The sequence below is a fragment of the Brachycentrus maculatus genome, unplaced genomic scaffold (assembly GCF_059751285.1).
Source record: "Brachycentrus maculatus isolate JH-2025_06_01 unplaced genomic scaffold, ASM5975128v1 h1tg000199l, whole genome shotgun sequence".
NCBI classification, from domain to species: Eukaryota; Metazoa; Arthropoda; class Insecta; order Trichoptera; family Brachycentridae; genus Brachycentrus; species Brachycentrus maculatus.
The window spans coordinates 1224813-1249908 of record NW_028280950.1 but is presented as its reverse complement, the minus strand read 5'-3'; the positions used below and the strand labels follow the sequence as shown (position 1 = coordinate 1249908).

The 25096-nt window shown below is 32.5% G+C and overlaps 1 protein-coding gene and 1 long non-coding RNA gene across 3 annotated transcripts in view; one reads left to right on the top strand and one right to left on the bottom strand.

Annotated features, from left to right (window-relative positions):
- Positions 1 to 25096, top strand: part of LOC148307404 (uncharacterized) — a 164124-nt gene that overhangs the window by 85807 nt on the left and 53221 nt on the right. The gene's annotated exons all lie outside the window — the stretch shown is intronic.
- The window catches only part of LOC148307406 (uncharacterized), a 49145-nt gene continuing 25375 nt past the window's right edge, over positions 1327 to 25096 (bottom strand). For both annotated transcript variants that reach the window (XM_088263448.1, XM_088263447.1), the window contains exons 2-11: positions 21669 to 21909; positions 20170 to 20324; positions 16584 to 16780; positions 11374 to 11959; positions 9611 to 9808; positions 7470 to 7666; positions 6336 to 6499; positions 5483 to 5686; positions 3103 to 3270; positions 1327 to 2834 (exon numbers count right to left, since the gene is read on the bottom strand). In XM_088263448.1, the coding sequence (XP_088119574.1) occupies positions 2296 to 2834; positions 3103 to 3270; positions 5483 to 5686; positions 6336 to 6499; positions 7470 to 7666; positions 9611 to 9808; positions 11374 to 11959; positions 16584 to 16780; positions 20170 to 20324; positions 21669 to 21765 (2505 nt within the window). In that variant the 5' untranslated portion in view covers positions 21766 to 21909 and the 3' untranslated portion in view covers positions 1327 to 2295. The remainder of the gene's footprint in view (positions 2835 to 3102; positions 3271 to 5482; positions 5687 to 6335; positions 6500 to 7469; positions 7667 to 9610; positions 9809 to 11373; positions 11960 to 16583; positions 16781 to 20169; positions 20325 to 21668; positions 21910 to 25096) is intronic.

Below are 25096 nucleotides of genomic sequence, written 5' to 3'. Positions count from 1 at the left end.
AAATGAAACTGATTGTATATTTATTTAACTGAAAAATAATAAGAAAAACATTCAAAGAATTTTATATTTTTTCAAATATATTTGTTTTTACTTAATTCATGGCACAAAATGCATAAATTTGTACTCAAAGATTAGCTTCACAGATCTGCATATATTCTATGAATTTCAAAGTTTAGAGAAAATTCATCAAATAATTTTTAAGTAATGATTACCTAATTTTCAAGTCATATACAAAATATAAGTAGTATTTGTCCGCCTCCGTAGTGTAATGGTCAGCATGCTCGACTACCGTTCTGGAGGTCCCGGGTTCGATTCCCAAGGGTGGTAAAATAAATATTAGTGATTTTTTCACTGTCGTATTTATTCAATATTACCCTGGACTGGTACCTGAAGCGGAGGGCTGATCACCTTCTTTCATGTGTAAACGATCAAGATAACACTGCGTTTATATGACGCAGTGCCCTATGCACCATTGAGGTGCGGATAAGGGTTTTATTATTTTATTATTATTATATTTTGTCTAGGGTCTGACAAATAACTACTACCAGAGTAGGAACAAGAATGATTATAATTATATTAAAAACATTTCATTTCTCAACTATATTTTTTTAAAACTTTGTTTCCAAAGCTTTGGTTTATACTCAACTAAAGTTGTAATTTATTTATAAATTTATGAACCGATTCAAATGTAACATAACAAGACTATTTTTTCATTAATTTAAAACTCTCAGTGCTGCATACCATTTTTAAAAGTATGCATTAATTCAAGTGAATCTAGTGAATTTTTCTAAACATTAAAAAACTTAATAAATCAGATAAAATATATTAAAAAATCACATTTTGCTTTAAGCTACAATACATCAAATATATTAAACGTATTTAAACATAGTTCTTAGTACCTAATTAGATTACATTTACTAATAAAAACTAAATAATTAATTACTTACAGACGTGTTAAAAAATTGGAGAGCTGTCAAAAGTTATCTTTTTTGTTAAATTAAAATAAACATATAAATAAATTCAAAATCTTTTTTTAATATTAGAATTTCACTCTTACTGAAGAAATACGGTATCAGTAGAAAATAATATAATTGAATAAAATTACATTTATTTAATTATATCTGTAAGGACTTCTCACGATACAAGTGTCAGCTGGCAGAGCGGCGAACGGCAGCACAAAGGACAAAACAATAGTCGGAGTCATCGTGGACCCTCCGCATTTCTTTTTATAATTGACGCTCACCGCTTGCTGCTTGACACTTGACGCTCGTATCGTGACCGAGGCATAACACAAAAGACAAGACAAAAATATAAAACAAGGTAATATCAATATTGAGAATTTTTTAATGGAACGTTTCTCCAATTGCGAAAATTTCATAATTGTCATAAATGTTATATTCTACTATTTTTAAATGTTATGAAAAATCTCATCAATATATCGTAGTCGTACGAGAGAAAGTGACCAACTAACAAAACGTAATATGTTCAGGAGGGCCGTTTAAGTCACTTTTGCTTGGCAAGAAAATAAACATCAATTCAGTTAGTCATTTTTAACAAGTCAATATAATTATACTTCCAAGTTTAAAATCCTTTGGAATTTTTTCAGGGCATTATTAAGCTAGTAAAATATCAAAGAGTCAATGGTCACGTTTTTGTAAAAAATGCGCTTGGTCACTTTCTCCTGTATGACTGCGATATGTATCAAAATGTTATTAATTATTGTCATTCAAGGGTGGCTAAACTCTACCTAATGTAAGTAATATCAATATTTTTAAAATCATACATATGGTCAATTTATTTAAAACGATTTGTACAATGATCCCCACTATTTTTTTTATTATTTATTTATTACGATGTATGAGTCCTATATCCCGAGACGAAGTATAAGGAATTGAGAACTGGGAGACGTCTTGACCACTCTGGGTCTATCTAGGAGTAGATGTCCAACTTCAAAAATTATGAAATTAATTTTTTTATAAAGAAATTTCACATTTTGAACAAAAAAACAATGAAATAAATCTTTTATTACATGTAAGTATAAGTATATATTTTTTTTTCTAAAAGAAAACACCTTATTTCACAATTTTTTCGTTTGCATACAAACTGATTATGAAAATGTATGGATAAGTGAAGATAAAAAACTATTAATTAACGAAATACGAACCTATGTATCTCGAAATGAGTAGTTTCAGGAATATTTATTGATTGGGAATTTACAATACAAATTAGTAATACTTTTTGACATAAATAGAGTAAACTAGAGATTTTTTATTAACAATATTTAATAAAAATTCCCTACTTTACTCTATTTCTACTATTTTTTTCTTCTTCAAACGGATTACCGATATTACAGTCCACGCGTTCGAGCTCCACATCCACGCTGTTCCGCTTCTTTACGCTAGAGGGCGTCTCTGAATCCAGGTACGTCGGATTGTCCATGCCGTAACTACTAACGGCATCTTGCGTCAATTCTGCGCGACTACTTTCCCGCGTGAAAATGGTCTTATCGTCCAAATCATCGCTGATATTATAGATATTCCCCATCCCGTTCTTACCGGGAGCGTTTTCAGAATACAAATTGGTGTTCTTGTCCTTCAGAGGCAACTTTTCGTTGCCTGTCTTCAAGGTCAGGTCTGGGACGGGGCCCTTGTTCTTGTAGGACTTCTTGCAGATGTCGTTGGCCTCTCTTCGCGGCCTCTTCATGAGGAACAGCTTGTTGAACAAGTAGTAGAAGCAGCCCGAGATCACGGCGACTCCGGAGAATATCTGGTAGGTGGGCCTTGTTCCGAAGCCCTTCATCAGGTAACCGCCGACTAAGCTGCCGGCACCCTTACCTTAAATAAAATGAAAGAAAAAATACAACATTTTGAGTGTGTCCAAATACTTGTTCACAAATCTGGATTATGGATTATCTAGAATTGTAAGCCCCATAAATGCCCAGATTTCCACATCTTATCCATGCTGAGATGTCAAAAAATAATATGAAAAAAAATTAAATCGATTTTTGAAAACTATTAGATTGCGTTATCTGACGAATAACGACATCATGCAATATTTCGATGTGCATATTTGTTAAATAGCCAAATGTGATGGACGACTCACCCACTCCGTAGTAGATGCCTCCTAGCAGGCCCTGGATGCTGGTGTCCGTAGTGGTAGTAGAGAGGCGTGCGGCGTACGTCACGGCCGCCGTGAAGGCGAGCGAGGACGTCACCCCCTCCAGCGACTCGAAGATCAAGCACATCCACGGGTTGTAGATCAGGGAGTATCCTACGGGAGTATTCACTTGTTAGTAATAATGATACAAAACTACCTTGTACATACTCAGTTGGCTGGGCAGAAAATGTGGCTAGTTCTCTAGTCACATTTACTGCCCAGCCAACTCCTCTGAGTGAACGAAAAACATTATTGGAGACTCTAGAAAATAAAACGTAGTAATGATACAAAACTACGCCACACTTAGTTGGATGGACAGTAAAAGTGTCTAGAGAAGAGTAAACGAAAAACATTGCTGGAGACTATGGAAAACTCAGTAGGTCACACTCAGTAGGTTGGGCAGGAAAAGTGACTAAGCATGATTGAACGAAAGACATTATTGAAGACTGTAGAAAACAAAATGTAGTAATGGTATAAAACTACGTCATACTCAGTTGGGCAGGAAAAGTGGCTAGACAAGATTGAACGAAAGACATTATTGGAGACTGTAGGAAACAAAAAGTAGTAATGATACAAAACTACATCACATTCAGTTGGGCAGAAATGTGACTAGATAAGAGTAAACGAAAAACTAGTTCGAGACTATAGAAAAGAAAACGTAATAATGATACAAAACTACGTCGCATTCAGTTGGGTGGGCAGATAAAGCGGCTATAGAAGAAATAACGCAAAACAAACATTGTCAGAGACTGTAAAGAACAAAATATGATGCATTCCGCGATATGCACCCTAATAACCTGCCTAATAGAGGGAAAAGGGAGGGGAGGAATACGATCAATGTGAAGTAGAAATGAACTGCTAAAATAATAGATAGGTATCCTGTCGAATAGAATAATACTACGTTTTGAGTGTGTCCAAATAAAAAAAATATAAAAAAACTAACTTGCCATCACGCCGCTTCCCCGCAGGGGTAGGCAGAGAGAATAGAACGCCACACCACTCTGTCTTTGCAAACATTCCTCGCCTCTTCCACGTTCATGCATCTCCTCATACATACCCGCCGATTGTTACGACTCCTCACCTGACCACTTTCAAGTATTTGGCATACCTGATCGTGACATGTTTTTTTCGGTCTTCCTCTGCTCCTTTTTCCACTTACATTCGCCTCATAAATTTGTGTCCAAATAACAGTTCTTAAATCTGGGTTTTCTCCACTTGAGAGTTATTCTTCACATTTTTTGACATCTCAATATAAATTAAGAAAAATATGGAAGTCAGGGTATTTACAGGACTTATAATCTGTCATTAGCCCTGTAAATACCTAGTCTTTTTCATCTATGTTAAGATACTTAAAAAATATAACCTGGCTTTGGACAGATAGGGATTTGCTTTACGACCACGATATCACTTGTAGTACAATCATGGTCTTTATTACAAGTAAGATTGTGGGACACGTTAAACACAAACTACGACATGAACGATATTATTAAATAATTATTGTATGAAAAAAATTAATGTAGAGGGAAGAAGAAAATCACGTTCTGGGAGTGTTAGAGAATAAACCGGAATAGCCAGCCTCGATTATTCATTTTGCATAGCTAAAGAGACAGAGAGATGTATGTATAGATACCTGATAACCACCTTCAGCAATAAACTGTCATAAAATAATATGTTTACGTATGTACATAAGTACCTACCGTCTTCTTATAAAATGGATCATTGCTCAATGTGCTTTGATTAACAAAAAAATATATTATCCTGGTAAAATGAGAATATTTTTTTTTACCAATTTTTTTTTACTTTAGTACTTTTAAGAAAAACTTTAAATTATTTAAGATTGAAAAAATCAGACATTTTCTTTTGAACCAACGAATTGGTGTTCAAGGGCTAAATCACGCATTCATCTAAAAACCATCAATTTCCCAGTGTTCTGAACGACTTCTTCAGCTCAGTTGATAGCTTTGTATATTGAAAGCTTTCACTGCTCCAGAAGGTAAAATATTTTAAAATGGCATCGTTCGGATTACAGCGCGTTTCGGATTACTTTATTTGATTTTATTTGTTTGGAAATTATACAGTTTGTACATAATTTTTTTTTTTTAATATTTACATTGAAAATGATAAAAGCCAATTAAATAATTCCACATTTATGTTTTGAATAGTGTTGAACATTAAAAGATTAAAAATAAAAACAGAAGAGAGGGTGGGTGTGTGTGAGTGTATGTGTGTATGTGAGTGTGTGTGGATTACGGAGCTTTCGGATTAGGGAGTTGGGACTGTATAAAAAAATCCAAATATACGTTTGTTCCTAAAGCCTTTTTTTTACCTAAAAGTCTGATGGCGTAGAAGATGAAGGCGATGAAGAGTACATTAGCGTGTCCGATGCGCTGGATGATGGGTCCAGATAGCACGAGGAGCGGGATGCCCGCGATGCCACCCACCGTGATGGTCACCCCCATGAGGCTGCGAGAGCCGCCCAGATCTTGCAGCAGCCAGAACAGGAAGCTCTCGATGTAGCCCCAGAAGGATCCTGAAACATATTCATAACACACTGTTAGAGACTAAGAATTAACAATACTGCGAGATACAGCCAATCACATGAAAGATAGGTGCCTTTGGTAATCAAATAATAGAAATAATCGTCAAACAATCAAGAAAAAAATCAGTTTATAATCGGTTACATAATTGAACCATCCAGCAAGTGCTATACAATCAAGTATTGGTGATTTGACATATAATATTTTTGTAAAAATAATACATTTAAAAATCTATTTCATGAAATATTCGATGTATATTCATGATATTGAAATACCTTAAAATATTCGATGGTGTTTTTTTTTGTAGGTACGCAAGAGTCAAACTGTGTAAAATATTAAGTTTTAAAACAGAAACGTATTATAATATATCTGTGAAACTATTATTTTTTTTAATAATATGTTCATTTATTGTAACAACTGTTAACGATTATGAAAAACGTTTTATTATTTATTTATTTTCAGAAGATCTGAAAAAAATGCACATCCAGTATTTTCAAATAGCGCGATAAGTATACACGTACATGTTTTTTTTATATATGGAAATAAACTGTAAACCGTGATCATTAACAATGCACATGTCATTTAATAACGCCTATTAAATATTGACAAAACGAACAATGCCAGAAAACAAAACACACTCACCGAGCATGAAACAAACGACGAACAATGCCACGATCTCCGCATTCCTCAGCACGGTCACGAAGTCCTTGATGAGGTCAGAAGCCGGCGTCTTGAACTCCAGGTTGATGGACAGCATTATCACTCCGCTGACGATCTTCAGGACGGCGTACAGATAGAAGGCGGGCCTGCAATAAGACAGGTAGTCAAAACCGATGCATGAATAAATGATGCATTATTTCAACATTATGCACCCGCTCCTCAATGTGTTAAACATTCTTGTCCACCAAATTCACGAATTTATTGATAGCCACATGATAAAAATGGTAGAAAACAATGAATCATAAGATATTTTTTTAATAAGAGTTAATTCAGACAGAAGGGTCGAAAGAACATAATACGTATGGTAAATGAATGCAAAGTAGCAGTGCACATAAAAAGAAATCAATCGTGATTGATAGTTAACAGTTTTAGGCATTTTCTTAAGGGTTGATCCAGAAATAATACAACATAAGTATTATACATTTGTATACGAAATGTAAAATTTACAAGTGGTATAATGTTGTTTGTCCGCATCCAAAGTGTGGTGGTTTGCATATTTAGCTAGCACGCTGGAGGTCCCGGGTTCGATACCCATAGAGGGGAAAAATAAATATTAGTGTTTCACTCTGGTACCTGAAGCCCAGGACTGATCACCTTGTCTTCATATTATAAACGATCAAGTGAACATTGCATCAATTTCATGTAGTGCCCTATGCACCATTGGTTAAGGATAAGGGTTCGTAGTGGTAATTTTACCACCTCTTAGATCTATATATATATATGTAGATATACAATATAAATACCTAGCCATCGATTCTAAGCGAATGATAATGTATTAACCATGTAGTTTTGATAACTTAAGCATGTAATAGTGAAATATATTTTTTTCAATTCATATATTTCAAATCCTGAAAACATAGACCAAGATCCGGTTTAAAAATGACAAAGTTGATAGAAACTAAAGTTCAACAGCTTTATTTTTTAAGGCACTTGCAGATCGTACCTCAAAAATTGGTTTCAGAGTTCTTTAGTGTTATATTAGGATCAGAGAATTTGTGCATCAATCGATTTCACCGTTTGGCGCCGGATTTTAAGCCTAATTTTTAAGTTAAGTACCTGAAGTCCGTGTAACCCTTGTCACCGCTGGCATAGTCGATCATCAGACCGGACAGGGGTGAGGAGATCATGCCGCCGATGCTGCCATAGATCCTCTGCAGCCCGTAGTCAGCCTCGTGCTCGCGCAAGATGGCGATCACGGCCCCTTCGAACATGGCGAAGGCCGTTCCGCCGATTATTCCCACGAACACGCGGACCTGAAATATGACACGGCTTACCATTATTTCATTTAAATTTAAATTTTATATTATTTGGAAATTTAACAGAACAGTAACATAAATTCATTAAAATTAACAACAACGGGTAACACAAAACAGGCATTTACACTATTCCAGTTACAAAATTTCGCATTTCGCTCACTCCTTTCAAGAACGTAATAAATGAAAAATCGACAAATTTCAGTTGTGCATGTTTTCGGAATGCCCGGAAAATGTACTATATCTCAGCAAAAGAGGCATATTTTTAACTAAATATTTACCCGCTACAGGCCAGAAAGTGTTGTTTTTGCATTTTGAAGAAAAGGTATTGTTAAATTATTTTTTTGAATATACTAAATATTTTTCAAATGGAGAAAAAACCTTCAGGTTTTACCTAAAAAGATCTGTTGCACAGTAAAAAGTTCAACAAGTGGCTTGATATTTATTTTTAATACATTGTATTATATTTTTAAACTTTAAAAACGTTCTCCTGAAAAATCAAGTTTTTTTATTTATGACGTTCTTTATGACGTTATTTATGAAAGGAGTGAGCGATTTGTTTGTTAGTGAAAACACCTGGAAGAGGGACGGGAGGATCAAATTACGTGTAAAATACCGAGACCATAACCAAGCTGATGTCCTGTAAAGGAATGTTCGAGAAAAGAATTACCGACTGCAATAAAATGTATTATATTTCAGGTAATTCTCAGTGTCAAGTTAGAAGAAGGACGCGGTATTCTCTGAATAAAACATTCACAATTTTAAAATGCCTTCTGATTCAAACCTTTATCCGTACCCAATGGTGCATAGGGCACTGTATCGTATAAACGCCGTGTTATCTTGATCATTAACACATGAAGGAAAGGTGATCAACCTTCCGCTTCAGGTACCAGTCCAGGGTGATATTGAATAAATACGTAAAATAAATAAATTTGTCAGATTTCATTTCAAAACATAACATTTACTTTGTAAGTATCTCTAATTATTGAAGTATGTTATGAAACGTGTTTCGATGCATTCTATAGTGTATAGAGACACGTGTCATATTATGTTTTTAAAATTAGTAACATTTACCAAGTAAATTTTAAAATTGACAGATATGTACTACCACATACCGACATCCGAATTAATTAATGAAATTAATTTATTTGGAACACCAGGATAACAGAAATATTTGAGATCCAAGACGTCGTTAGGTGGGAAAGACAACGACGAAGATAATGGTATGCGCATTTGAGGAAAATGGAACCATCCAGACTTCCCACATTGCACTGCACTGCCAACCCCAAGACCCCAAGACCACCAAAAAGATGGATTCACAGCTGGGAATCAACATTGCAGGAGGCTGATCCCCTTTAAAAACTGGCCACAAGGCGTACATTTTCAGAAGCCGGGCCGGATTTTAGAAATGATATATCCTACCGGGCCGTAAAACAAAAAAAGCAAACAAGATATATATACTATTAGTTGTTTTTCTAACTTACTTGCAAGTTTAGCCTCGTAATTCTGTGCAATGCCATACTTTTTCAAGATAGAAACAGAATCATTGCATATCAGGCATGTTGGCTTTATTTTAAATTCCACGAAAAAATAGTTTATAGTCCATCTGTCTTAAATACTTCTCAGTTCTTCTGTTACTCTTCTCTTCTTTAGTCCAACGTCTTTACTACTTGACGCCATTATGGGTCTTGAAATTGTCAGGATAGTGAAAGACTCTCATATATGAGATATGATACGAACTACGCACGATGGAATGTTCTTTTGGTGGTTTTGTGTACACTAAGGGAAAAATGTGTGATTTGCTCCGCGGACCTCGGGTTGGCCAGCCTTGGCTTACACCAAGCAGAAGAAGGAGATTTTTTTTCCTTCAACTTCAAAGTGAGGCCTCCGATTTCTTACATCCATAGTAGGATCGATTTATGGTTTGATGCAATGTTGACTTACAGCCATGTAGGTCCAAAAGGTAAGGACCGGGTCCAGTTCCACCTCCTCCTTCATGTTAGAGCAGAGAGTATGGCGCGGACTGGACACCAGACACTGCGGACTGCATGACGACACGGACATCTTCTGACTTTCTCCAGTATTCTCTTTTCCTTTGACCTTCGTTCCGAATACCAACTCCACGGATATTTCCTTCTCTTGCTGAAATGATTTCAAATTTAATTTTTTACCTTAAATTATCTATTGACCCCTGTCCACACTCATATGGTGCATAGGGTACCGCATCGTATCAACGTGGTGTTAACTTGATCATTGATGATGACAAGGTGAAAAATCTTGATCTTAAAGTGTCTGGAGATCAGGAATTGGACCATGCCTTTTTTTATGATTGATAATCAATCTAACACCATTTTGATCTGATCTGGTGCCCTATGCATTATTTTATACGGATAAGAATTTAATAACTATTATTAAATATTAATTCGTATTATATTCTTCAAACTCTTATCACTGCATCATATAAACGCAGTGTTTTCTTGATAGTTAACACATGAAGGAAAGGTGATCAGCCCTCCGCTTCAGGTACTAGTAGTATTATATAAATACTGGAGTGAAAAAAAATACTTATATTATTTAACCCCCCCTTTGGAATGGGGCCTCCAGTACGGTAGCCGAGCGTGCTGGCCATTACAACTATGGAGGTGGACATCTTATAAAGCAACCAACAAAAAAAAATTGAAGCGATAAATATTAAAATTCTGTTTAAAGCAATTTGTTAAGCTGTCATTTCTCATTTATATATATTTATATTATTGTTTATCTTACAATGTAACTAATGAAACGATTTTATAGGGTCTACGACCTTTATGCTCGCATTAAACAGATGATGTGTAAGTATACATTAGCAATATATATTTACATAGTGTTTGCAGTTCTAGACACAAGGTTACACATCGATATGTCTTCAAACAGGTGCATGTAATAAACGTATTAAGATTAAATAAATTAAATCTTGTTGGCATCATGGTCGGATACATCAACGAAAGCCTCCCTCACACATCAGTGTAAATCGTCCATTTTTCTATTGCAATGATTATTGCTAAAGCAAACCACATAAGCATTTTTGTTTCATGTATTGGACTCTATATTAATGTTTGAAAAACGAAAGAAATTTAGTGATGCATGTTTTTTCTATGTTCTGTAAACCTATGTATTTTTTGCTGCTGGATATCTGCTATAAAAATAATTACAGTAGAACTCCATTTATCCGATCTCCAACTATCCGATTTTTGATTATCTTAATCACTTAATTTCTGATAATAAAAATTAAGACGAAAACGTATTGCAATTCGCAAAATAATAAATATATGAACACATACAACTTCTCACTGTCAAGCGGATGTGGGATTTGGCTGTCCGAAAACGGATAATAACAGTCAAATAGCTTACTTTGACGGAGATGTTCAGCAAGTAATGACTTTAGTTTACAGTTCAATACTTACATAATTAATGTAATGTACTTGTACGCTTAAAATTTTCAATTACTGAATTTTTGATTATCCAAATGTGCTCCGATCCCAATTGATTCAAATAATCGGAGTTCTACTGTTCTGTGATTTTAAATCGATTTTTATTGTAATCTGTGATTTTATTTCATACGTACTAAATAAAAAGTATATTTTGTAAAAATTCATATTCATATTTAACTGTTGTATTGCAGATTAAAATATTTACTCAACAATCTATAATAGTGATTAAAAATTTACCTGAGCGTAAAAATTAGTGCACGTTGCATCTGGAAGGTTAATGTCAAGGATTTCCTGCTTGGTCATATTGGCTATTTGCTTTGTCGCTTCATCTTCTGAAAGTCCTTTGATACTAAACATCTTTATAAACCTGTTTTCAGACTTTACGGAAAGCGCCATGACCATACTGTCTGAAGTTTCAGACAGCGGAATTACCTTTGCCATGAAATTAAACTGCTTCATATCTGTTACTTTGTCAGTTTCGTTTGTGGCGTTGCTATGACCAAATGCACACATTATTTCCGTTGAGTTGTCGTCCGTCTGGCAATTTAAACCATACATTCCGTATGTTGGGAAAAATAAAGACGTTTGCGATATTCTTCTTATAGTTGTTTTATACCGTTCGCTGTTGTGGATTATCCTTTTGCTGTTTTGATCCACTAGGGAGGAGTCCCTAGGGAGGTCTTCTGGAGAGACTGGGTACCTGAAGACTTCTGAACTCTCTTCCTGCGGGTCCCGGATTTGGACCACGTAGCTCTCTGCGTGGGATATCGTCAAGGAATCGTTCTCTGGTGGCCAGTCACAAACCACCCCACACACCTCTAGTCTGTAATGATATAACGTAACAAATATTTAGAAGTAGGAGAGAAAGAAACAAAGAAAAACGAGTATGTTCAATGCTCAATGCAAGTTTCATGAATTTTTATAAATCAACTTAACACTGTGATGAGGATACAAATAAACAAACCTTATAAAACAATGCGACATGTATTACAGAACTATCAATGCACCTTTCTTTATCTTGATCGTATGTCATTGTTCACAACATTTTTGATGTGTCCAAATCCTTGTTCGCGAATCTGGATTTCTCCACTTAAGAGTTATTTTTATATTATGACATCTCATGAATATAAAAGTCTAATCTGTCATGGGCTGGTTTAAGTGTTCACTTTAACACGTGTATGTTCTGTATCACAAGATTGATCAACATATCTTGCAGTTCCCAAAATTTGAGTAGTGAGGTTGTCAATTATGGGTAGAATGGTGAATGTTGCACGTATTTAAAGTGATCAATTAACCAAACCAATAACGGTCGTAAGCCCTGTAAATTCCCAGACTTCTAAAATCTTCTTTATCTATGTGGAGATGTGAAAAATGATGATTGAACATACATTATCAGGTCGCCGTATCGTATATCGCTCACTCCTTTCAAGAACGTCATAAATCAAAAAACTTGATTTTTCAGGAGAACGTTTTTTGCTTGATATTTATTAAAAATAAATATCAAGCCACTTATTAAACTTTTTACTGTGCAACAGATCTTTTTAGGTTAAACCTGAAGGTTTTTTCTCCATTTGAAAAATAACTAGGATAAATATATTTTTAAATTAAATAATACATTTTCTTCAAAACGCAAAAACAACACTTTCTGCCCTGTAGCGGGTAAATATTAAGTTGAAAATATGCCTCTTTTGCTGGGATATAGTACATATTCTGGGCATTCCGAAAACATGCACAGCTGAAAATTGACGATTTTTGATTTATGACGTTCTTGAAAGGAGTGAGCGATATACGATGATATTGTATCATAGAGTCTTGAAGATAGCTCCTGGAATAGTGATTGAAATTTCATAGGTAGTAATATGATAGGCGTGTAAAGTGATCACTTAACCAGAGTTTTTATATTCTTCTTCATCTATGTTGAGATGTGTATTTTATTATAGTTTTAACCATATTGTATTTTATAATATAACTAGTGCAAAGTAGCCTACGCGTGTAATTCTCGGCAGCTATACGGTTCTGCCTAGAGCCTTTAAGACACATAAAAAAATCTCCCACAGTCTAGTTGTGAAGTCATGGTTCACATAACCTACAGTCCTGTTATACTTTGCTTTAATGGCTTAAATTACACCAATACAGTAATTATTACTGCAATTAGCGTTCTTCGTGTACTGTACCGATTTAAGCGAGACTTGTACACCTGTAACTCGTATTATAGTACATCTCAGTATTAAAGAATAGCACTTTACCCATAATTAAACGGTGGCGACATTATTTTTTGATTGGGCCATTTCAATATCGAAAAATATCGGTTTTTGTTCCAATTTCTAACGTACCTAACCAATTTTTAAGTACTAAATATTTTTTATTTTTTTTATTTTTTATTTTTAAATAGAGAAATATTATTCACACAAATATTTCAATTTCATACAATTTCTGTGAGCCTAAGCGGCTCATTATAAGAAAAAGGTATCAAATTGTGGAAGAGTGGGTTCGAACCGAGAAACTCTGACTTAAGAGTCCGCGACACTAACCACGGGACCACACTTGACACAAGTAAACTTTCATACAATTGAAAAACAACCATGCACAAGCGCCATAGCGTAGTTGGGCAGACGCTTGACTGCTAAACGGGCGTCGCGGGTTTTATTTTCGCATAGTGCAAAATACATCCAATAATGATTTATTTTCAATTGGTCTGGGTATTTGTAATGTATTTTTCAAATTTACCTTCCCTAAACTTAATATCCTACATCCAGATAAGCCTCTAAAAGAGGCTATGTGAGTTATTCCGTTAAAAATAAAAATAAACGTTAAAAAAATTACGTCCGGGAATTTATTTTTCCGAATATAAATACAGCGTAAACTAATAATTAATATTTGTGATTTTTCTTTTTATACTTACAAAATTACTTTGTTATAAAATCAATGCAGTGATTTTATAACATTGTTATTCTGTGGAAGCTGGTTGTTACGTTCTGCTTAGATTTAAAATACCCGCGATAACCCACGTTACATGACTATCGCAAAATAACCGTTTTGTTATTTTATCATTCATTTATTCCATTGATTTTTATTATTATTCATTTACATAATACATACACAATTAAAATACACATACAAAAACATTATTTCACCAGAACAGCTTGCAGCTTGCTACTTGTATTTTATTTAAACGCGTCAAACCACTAATCTTGTGATTTTCCATTTTATAATTAAAATGTAACTTTGTTTGAAAATCACTATAAATATTTTATTATAACTTAATTATAATGTCTACCGGTTTGGAAGCTAACCGCTTCTTTATCAAGTATTAATCGGTCTTGAAAATGAAGCGGTTAGCTTCGAACCGGAAGACATTATAATAAAGTTATAATAAGATGAAGAAGAATATGGAAGTCTGGGCATTTACGGGGCTGACGACCGTCATAGGCTGGTTTAAGTGATAACTTTACACACGTGTAACATTCACCAATTCTACCCATTATTCTTCATCTTTGATGAGATGTCAAAAAATAATATGAAAATAACTCCTGTAATTGGAGATAATCCAGATTTTGTGAACAAGTATTTGGACACACTCAAAATGTTGTAAAGTTATTATAAAATATTTAGTGATTTTAAAACAAAGTTAAATTTTGATTACCAAAAAAAATCTTGCAAAAATCTTGCTATTTTCGCAAATATATATGAAAGCATATTGTAAAAGGCATATTATAACCGAACTTTGATGGTTTTCAGTAATCATGTCATATCATAATTTTAAAATATAACGTAATATACTAACATATACATACCAGGATTACATAACAGGATCGCATATTATTACCGTTTTTCATTATTCAAAAAACGTCGTTAAATTTCATTTTAGAATTCTGCTACGTACGAATTGAAATTTATAATTATTATATTAAATAAAGCGTCCGAAAGATGTTTTATAGTAAACTTAATGGAGACTAACCCCGTGAGATATTTAAATAGACAAAACTCAAGACGACACTAAGGACGAGCAAATTCAATCTATAAAACTTGATTAACCGAATATCAAAACATCATTTTTACTTATTTACCTGAGTTTATTTAGTCTCAGATCATTTTTGTATCTTACAATTTTTGCTGCGTCTGTTATTATAAACAGAAAACAAATGAAAATAATGATCACCAAGGTGTTTATACAACACTTTCAGTAATAACCATCCATGTTCAAGTTGCAAACCCATAAGTAAATATTTGTATTTCTCGATTTTAATCATAAATATATCCATATCTGGCAGGAAAAACGGTAGTTTGGTTTAAATTGCGTATCACTGCTTCAAATAATATTATTTATAATCTTAAAAATCATTGTCGCGTAAAGTGTTTTTTCTAATGCAAATAAATTAATGTATTTTTCAACATTGTAAATAAATTATACATGTAAGACACATAATCGATAAATATATGATGAATGATCATATTCTCACGAATCTCTTTGAAAAATGAGTATGGACTTACTTAAGAAAATGAATAAATCAACTATAATTAACATAAAAATCCATATTTGTATAGTATGTAAATAAATAATTGTCATCCAAAAATGTAAAAATCCATCGAGTGTTAACTAAAGGCCTTATTTGCAAACATATAATTTAGTTAGTAACTGTATATAACATGACCGTATATAATTTAGTGCGAAGGGCTACACGTCTCGCCACGTCAATTTTTTTTAGTATATATTGAAATTTGTTTTTTTTTTAGATAATTTGCAATATTCCAAACATATTTTTTATAATTTACTACATAGTAACTCCTCACCTTACAATATCTTTTTTCTTTTCAAAACCAGTCATTAATTTCGAAAAACAAACAGTTTTCCTATGCAAAAACGGAGTTTAAAAAAAATCAATTATATTATTTGTTACCTGGGTAACAATTCATTTTATTTAAATCTATTTGATTTTAAGAAATTGTGATATTTGCCAAGAAAAACACTAATTAAAAATGGATAGATTTTACCACAAAGTGACTGCCGAATAAATCAATAAAATTTTCTTTAAGTTGCGGGCTATTGATTTCTGGGCCTTAACTATAAACAAACATATCAATTGAATAAATTATGTATCACCCATTTACATTGCAAAATAAATCGGGAAAAATATAAATGAAATATTTTATATCTCATATCTACGTCGAAGCCATCGAATAAACTACGTATCATCCATTTTGCTTTCCAAAATAAATCGGGAAAAATAAAAATCGGGAATCAAAATAAGTGTCGGGTTGTGATCCCGTGTCGCGGACTCTTAAGTCAGAGTTTCTCGGTTCGAACCCACTCTACCAAAATTTGATACCTATTTATAATAATGAGCCGTTTAGGCTCACAGAAATAGTATGAAATTGAAATATTCGTATAAATAATAAAAACACAAATATTTATGTTTAAAAAATTATTTTTAAAAAAATGTTCATACCTCATATCTACGTCGAAGGCATATGGATGAACGGGGTCGCAAGTGTACTGGGCGGCCGCCAAGACCGGAGTGTTGGATGGGCACCCTATGGCCAGGTCCACGCGGGGCGGGAAGGTGACGGTCACCCTCCCCACGGGCACCAGCAGCAGCATCAGGGCCGCCCCCCCGCCCAGCGCCGAGAACAGAGACAGCAGCAACTGGAAAGGGACGGGGATATCGAAACGTCAACCAACACTTCTTTAGAAAGCTGTTCTCCTGGTCTGTCCGCCGTGAACCATCTGGGCTGACTTTATCGGCATATCTGCGATATTTTTTCCATTACCATCCATCATGTGAATCGGATGAATTATATTAACATGCAAATTCTTTCCACGTTTCTTTGCATTTGTACATCATAAATCATGATCTAACCGGTTTAAAATTAAGATGAAAGTATTACAGAAACTATATATGTGTGTAAAAATATATGTATGTACATATATATATATATATATATATATATATATATATATATATATATATATATATATATATATATATATATATATATATATATATATATATATATATATATATATATATATATATATATATATATATATATACATAAATATAAAATAAGGGTTTGAGTGTTTTCACTCTCAGTGCGAGTAGAAAAGGATTAAAATCCTAACAATATATTCATGGCTTTACTGATGTGAATTTCTTTTATAATGATTTCTCGGTATTAGCATTATTTACTGACATTGAAAAAGATGAGTGCATCCTTAATATTTTAATAGTAAGGACGCATAATAGTAATTATTAAAAATATAATATTGTTATAATTGTTTTTAATTACAATGTTTAAAAGCTTAAGTGAATAAATTAATCAATGGAAAATATACGAATTATTACGTGGATCCATACGCAATATTTCTAGTGGATATATGAATCAAAAGAATCGAACATATCGCTCACTCCTTTCAACAACGTCATATATCAAAATCGTCAATTTTCAGTTGTGCATGTTTTCGGAATGCTCAGAAAATGTACTATATCCCAGCAAAAGCAGCATTTTTTAAACTTAATATTTACCCGCTACAGGGCAAAAAGTGTTGTTTTTGCATTTAGAAGATTTATTGTTTAATTTATTATATAGTATTGTTTAATTATTTTTTTAAATTGGTATTCTAAATATTTTTCAAATGGAGAAAAAATATTCAGGTGTTACCTAAAAAGATCTGTTGCACAGTAAAAAGTTCAATAAGTGGCTTGATATTTATTTTTAATACATTGTATTATATTTTCAAACTTTAAAAACGATCTCCTAAAAAATCAAGTTTTTTTTATGTATGACGTTGTTGAAAGGAGTGAGCGATATATGTACGGGTATATTGTGTTAAACTCTGAAAATAACATTCCACATGCCGTCCAGCATTGTGTCATAGAGGCACCGATATAATAATGTGCCTGTGTGCGATATGATACCGAATGCAATTATTATAACACTTCGACAAAAGAACCACGTCACCGCCAGAATAGCATCCTGCCCATTATCGTGGTGATTTTGCAAAGCACAATCGCGATTTCCATGAAACGAGGCATCGCGAATAATCAAGACTATCCCACATAGCAGCGACCCACTAAATTGGATCGGTAAATGCTCTTGACACAACTTCCGGACCGATCATTGGTCGTGCTGAATTACAGAAAACCGGTCTAATCCATTCATAATCATTCGGATCCGAAACGAATCAACTCGCATCAATTAATCCGTGGACCGTACGGGATCTTAACTCGGGATAACAATAAAGGTCGAACGGATGATATATTACTATGTCAGGGTCATCGCTACCTTTATTAAAGGTACCTATTCGAACTAATAGTACCTATATATCTTCAACTGTTAAAATATATTAAGGTACTTACTATTTTTTGACATCTCATCTCAACACAAATGGTAGTGTAGTGATAAACAAACAATCCACACTACTGCTATTACAGCTTCATAAACCATAGACAATAAACCATATGACGCCATAAAACGTTCGATGACGGAAATTTAATGACGTATGCGAACGCACGTTTTTCGTTTTATTCCAATATCTAAAGTTCAAACCTTAATATCTCCCTTAGTTCCATACAGATTTCAATATGAATGTTATCGATAGTCTTGTGATTTTTCATTTAATTTATTAGCCAATAAACCAACATCATGACAAAAATCTATTATAATAATTTATGAGTTCCTTTAACCGCTTAAGAACAAAGTAACAACGATTACGCTGCAGTTTTTACACGTGAACACAAAGTAATGTGGCTTATTCAGATATTAATAATTTTGCAAAAAAAATAATCGGTAAAATAACAAAGAACGATAATTTGCCCGTAATAATGGTAAAATAATGAGATATTAATTTTTTGACAGACACATTCCGGTGTTAGAACGTAATGCAAAGAAAAAATAGCCATTTTTTATTTGATTTTTGTAAAAAAAAAAGGAAATTTATCTGATTATGAACATTCAACAAATATCCCACACAATGATGTAGCTGTCGCATTAAGTTTTTAACCATAACTGGGCAACAAATTACTGAAAATCTGCGAGTTTTTAATACCGAGACGCTTTTATCTAACGAATGCGAATAAATAATAATAAACACATACCTAAAATATGATGTGTGTTATTTGTTTGTAAAATTAAAGGTTTTGTTCTTACCCTGTCATTAGAAATATAGTTCATTGAGGAAATATTGTATGTATGTGTATGTTTGTATAAATAAATACAAATCCTTATTAATATTTAAAGCTTTTACTTTGTGGTTAGTCATTTTTACTTATTTATTTTTTTACAAAAATGTTTGTAATATTAGTATATAATCACTCACCGAGATTTTTATGTCTACCAGTTTCGAGACATGCCCGTCTCTTCGTCAGGACAATCACTACCACAGCATGCAAACAATACTACCCTTCACTACCATAGCACTAATTACCCACTTAAAACTACATAAACTGTTAAACACGTGCGATTTTTGGTTGACCCGAAGACCAACATGCACTAATGGTTGCAGGACAAACATGCGTTAAGTGCCGAGGTCAAACATCCACTAGGGTTAAAAAAATATTATTGAACCAGCTTATATACTCGTAGGTTGAAAGGAATGGGCGGGTTTTGAAATGGATATTGACGAATCTTGCTTAACCGATATTGAATCATATAATGGACTATAAGTAAAATTTGTTTGGTTGTTAATTAAAGGAATATTATTTTTAAGTGCCTTCCGAATATATTTTTTTATATTTGAAAATGTTAAACAACATAAAAAATTGTATCCCGATTTTACTGTGAATTTACATTTAAAAGCTTTCAATATACCTTTCACTGCCAATCTAAATAAATACAGGTTTGTAAATCTATCACCAAATTTTCTAAAAGTACCCCGGTGCTTAGGCAGTGAAAGGGATTAGTATTTAGTTTAATTAGTCAGCTAGATCCGACTCCGATCGGACGCTGGCCGGTACACAGACGCCCACAACTCCGACCAGCACAGCAGACAGACACGGAACAGAACTGAAAGTTGTGTTATCAAGAGCATCTTACCTTGAAGTTCCCGATCTTATCTGCGATCATTCCCGCTATCGGCGGCATGATGATGGCCACCACGGGAGTGACCGCGGACATGATGGCCGTCTCTTCCACATTGATGCCCAACTCCCGCATGTGCAGGGTCAGGTAAGGGTACAGCACAAACAGAGCTGAAAGTTCAGATCTATTAGTTATACAATGGCCTATTTTGAATAACATCCTAAGTGCATATCAGACCTTGGCCTTGAGTGGATGTTGTTCTGTAATCTTCAGTGCATTTCGATTATCGGAGCGACCAAAAACGTATGTGATTAACATTTTGTATAGTTGCAAGTGTGTGAATAACACTATGGTAGTGACATGTACTATTATTTGACTGTCCCGACGAAGAGACGGGTACGGCTCGAAACATGTACAACAAATCTTAAAGAGTTGTTATATACTAACATAACTAACATTTTTTTTAAATAAAATAAAAGAAATTAAAAATGAGTACCTGCAAAGTAAATGCTATAAATATTAAAAATATTTCATTAGTTGATTCGAAAGTTACTTTGTGGTAAATTTCTTTTCATTTTTAACTTAAAGTATACTTAGTGCATACCACTATTTCTTAAAAAAATTATTGTCACACGTCTTTCGATGCATTCAGCATAATTTTCAATTGAAAATGATGCTGAATGCATCGAAACACGTGTCACAATAGATTAAGGAAATAGTGGTACATACTTAGTAAAACTTAAATAAAAATGGATGAATTTTACCACAAAGTGACTGCCGAATAAATTTATGAAATATTTTTAATACTTATAGTAAGTAAAAATTAAAATTTAAAATATTGATAATATAATGAAGGTTTTATCTCATGCTAAGTCTCCTAACTTCAGCATTGAAAAATCATCCCCATTCTAAAAGTATTATCAGATAACGTGGTATCGTCTTCATTGTAAATTACATTTAGGCAAAGTGTTTAAACGTCATCACGTGCCGATCCTATTAAATATGATGACCATAAGGTCGCGGAAGTGGATGGAACAACTAAGAACCACTTCCAGTATAAAAATTAATAAAAATTTACTATTTAAATGTTAATAGCCTTTATGATGTTTTAAATTATTTTGTTTTCCGATTTGACATAAATTATATTATTGTTACTCTGCTTATTTTATTAAATATGTATTCCAACGCTTAAAATTTAAGAAATTATTTTAAGTAGGCTTTGGATTGAGATTATTAAAAAAACAATGAATTATTTATCTTTAAAATCATGTAACTCATTTTTTTTTTAAACTGACTGATAATTATTGTTGCAAAATTTAATAAAAATCGGAACATTTACTATACAATCGTAGTAACAATTTTTTTATATTCTACAATATTCTATCTAAAATTATCATATCTATCATATGCAAAAAAAATCTAGTCGAGACATAATTTCTCACCTGACCTGGTACCGTTATATATCATAATTTTAATGCTAATTTGTTATTAAATTTTAAAATTATTCAACTTACTTGACGCATGTACGAAGAATAATATTTTAAGCGGGAATAATTCCTTTTGTTTAAAATCTTTGGATATTCTCCTAAAAAATGCTTTGACGAGCCTCATCTTGCTGCTCTACTCGTATTTCTTCTTCAAATTGATAAAAAATATGTTGGTTTTCTTCTTGAGTTTCTTCTTTTATTTCCGATTGTTAATCGGATATCTCTTTATCCTGGTTTCATCCTTATTCAGGATTTGATGCCTTCTTATCTGAAACAAAAATACACGCAGCGTTAGTAAAAAATCGTTAATTTATTGTTACTTTGTGGTTTTATCTATTATCCATCCATTTTGAATTACAGTTTTACTTGGTAAATACCCCTATTTCCCTAAATTTATTATGTCACCGAATCTCGTGTCACGATAGATTTTAAGAAATAGTGGTGTTTACCAAGTAAAAATTTAATTGAAAATGGATAAAAATATCAGGTTTTTAAAAGCTAAAATTTTGGGGATTAAATACACAATTAAGGGCAATTGTAAACAACTGAACAGAGACAATCAATTGATGTTTTTTTTTAATTATAAAGGCAATCTCAATTTCCTTTTTACATAGTTATTGATCGAATATTATGTGCATAGAGAATTCAGGTCAATTTACCGAACTGATGGTTATATATTTTACTGGAAACTAAGTCGGCCATAAGTTCGGCGCGTCCAAAGTTTTTTTTACTTAAACGTTTACAGCAATATTGTCGCCATGTTTACTTTTTTTTAAATATGTTTTTCAAGGTTTTTCAGGCCAAAGAAATGTTGTCTGCATAGAATTGTGAGTTGGAAGATGAGCGTAGAATTCAACACATTTTTAAAAAGACAAACGTAGAAAATAACAACTTATGTTATGTAAAGTTTTGTTTTTCTTGAGAGTTTTTTTATTGGCTGTAAGAAAAAAAAACAATCAAAAGCTTCATTCTGATTCGTTCATTGTCTTTATCAATGTACAAAAAAATAAACAAAACCTCCTCTCTATAGCCTGTATTAGTTCCCACAAGTTTACATTAAACCGACACATATCAAATGCAAAAAAGGAATCATGTTTTTGTTAAATTATTTTAAAATATATATTTTGGTAATACTAATAACAGAGATACAGTGTATTTTTAAAGAGTACGACAAAAAAAACATTTTTGGATAAATATTTTAAATTGATATACAAGGTTTTTATCTAGGAACCAAACAAATGTTTTATTGTGTTTTAAAAAATATACATACATCACATGTTCTTACCTATTTGCCATACATTATTATACAAAGTAATTTGTGGTATTAAATATAATTGAATAATGACTTAATAGATACGTCATAATGGTTTCATAAAGACTGTTTTACCATTATTTTTAATGTATATTATTTAGATATTATATCTTCACCTATGAATAAGATTTTCAGTTACCGCGACCAAGATGTGTAACTGACAATGAACTTGCCCTCGCACACAACTGCTTTACCTATTGTATTTTGTTTAGTGTAGCAATCGGCCTTAAATGGGATACCACGGACTTAATCCACAAATATTTGTCATCGAACATGTCTGTCCTTTGTAATTTGTTATGTGTAACGTGTGTCAACCTTGCGCATACATTTTTTGACGATCCAACCTTTATTTACATCGATGAAAATTTATGGCCGTGCATGACTATTGAAAACCCAATATGGATTTCGATGATATAGGCGGGTATTTTACCTATTTATTTTAGTTTTATTGCTTACATTTATTAATTATTTGTAGTCTTAACTATAATAATTTTCACTAAAAAAATTTAACAAATGTAGCTTTGATGAATCACACAATATGTGTTATATTGAATTTATTGATTTTCAATATCTAGCTTTGAAAATAGGGAATTATTAAAATTAAACAGAGAGAAACTTAGCGAAGTGTTGATAAATACTTTATCATAATCTTGCCAATAATTATTATTCATACCACATAGTTATAACAAACTTTACAATGTCTTACTACAACTGATCCTTATGGTGTATAAGGCACTGTATCGAATTGATGTTATGTTAATTTGATCGTTTATTATATGAAGGTAAGGTGATCAGTCCTGCACCTCAGGTAGCAGTCCGGGATATTGTACTGAAAAAACACTTGTATTTATTTAGACAACCTTTTGAGAATCGACTCCGGGACCTCCAACATAGTAGTCAAATATGCTGACCACAAAGCACTAGCGACAGACTTTCCGAAGTCCAGCGGTTAAAATTCTAAATAAATTGACGGTATATTTATATATTATGTACATACCTACGTCTGTAAAAGTGTGTCTGAAAATCTTCTAACATTTTCCATTTTAAAATAATGGAGAATTCTTTTTAAATGCTCTTTTTTCTAGCGGTGAATTTTTATTTGAGCTTATCGTACTTTGAAATTTGAAAAAATATATATTATTTTAGGTACTTGTGTAGTCATTTGGAAAATATGCTAATAGAACCGTGAAAAACCTATGCACAGAGATCTTTTGACTCAAAGTCCTATAAACTTTGATTATTCGATTTTTTAATGATCAAAATATCTAATAATCTATGTTAAATACAATAGAAATGTCATTTTCCAATAAAGATGATTCATCCCTACGTAATCCGAATCTGAAAGAAGATATACATATCGTGTCCATAATTACATTGCTTTTATCGCATAAACGAATTGAATGCACAGCAAACATTATTATTCTGTATCGTGCTTCGCTAATGAATCAGTCAAAAGAGTCTGGCATTGAAATTTCACAGGAGATTTGTATACAACATAATTAAGCTTTAGTCTATAGGTCACTTGGAAGCGGAAACTATCCATTCATTACCTCTATTGTCAATAAAATGATACATGATAAATCAATGCTTAATGCAATTGCATTCATGTTCGACAGGATAGAATCTAATCCTGAAGAACAAAACAATTGTTGAATTTTGTAAATCCAGTAAAAAAAATATGTTTATATTAATATTTATTTCATTTTAATATCAAATTTAACAAAATTTTCGTTTTTAAATATACTGCAAGTAATCAAGAAAGTCTCTTTGTTTTTGCATAACTTGATATGCTAAACCACAAAATATCCGCTTTGGTAATTTAATGATCGTATCACTATGGTTTAATTTGTTATAATATTATATGTACATATATATACAATATATATATATATATATATATATATATATATATATATATATATATATATATATATATATATATATATATATATATATATATATATATATATATATATATATGTATATATATATATATATGTATATATATATATATATATATATATATATATATATATATATATATATATATATATATATATATATATATAATCTAAGTTGGGAAAGCGTGTTTTTATTGTTACACGAAGAGTTCTGAAAATAAAAATAAACTGTGTTTATTTTT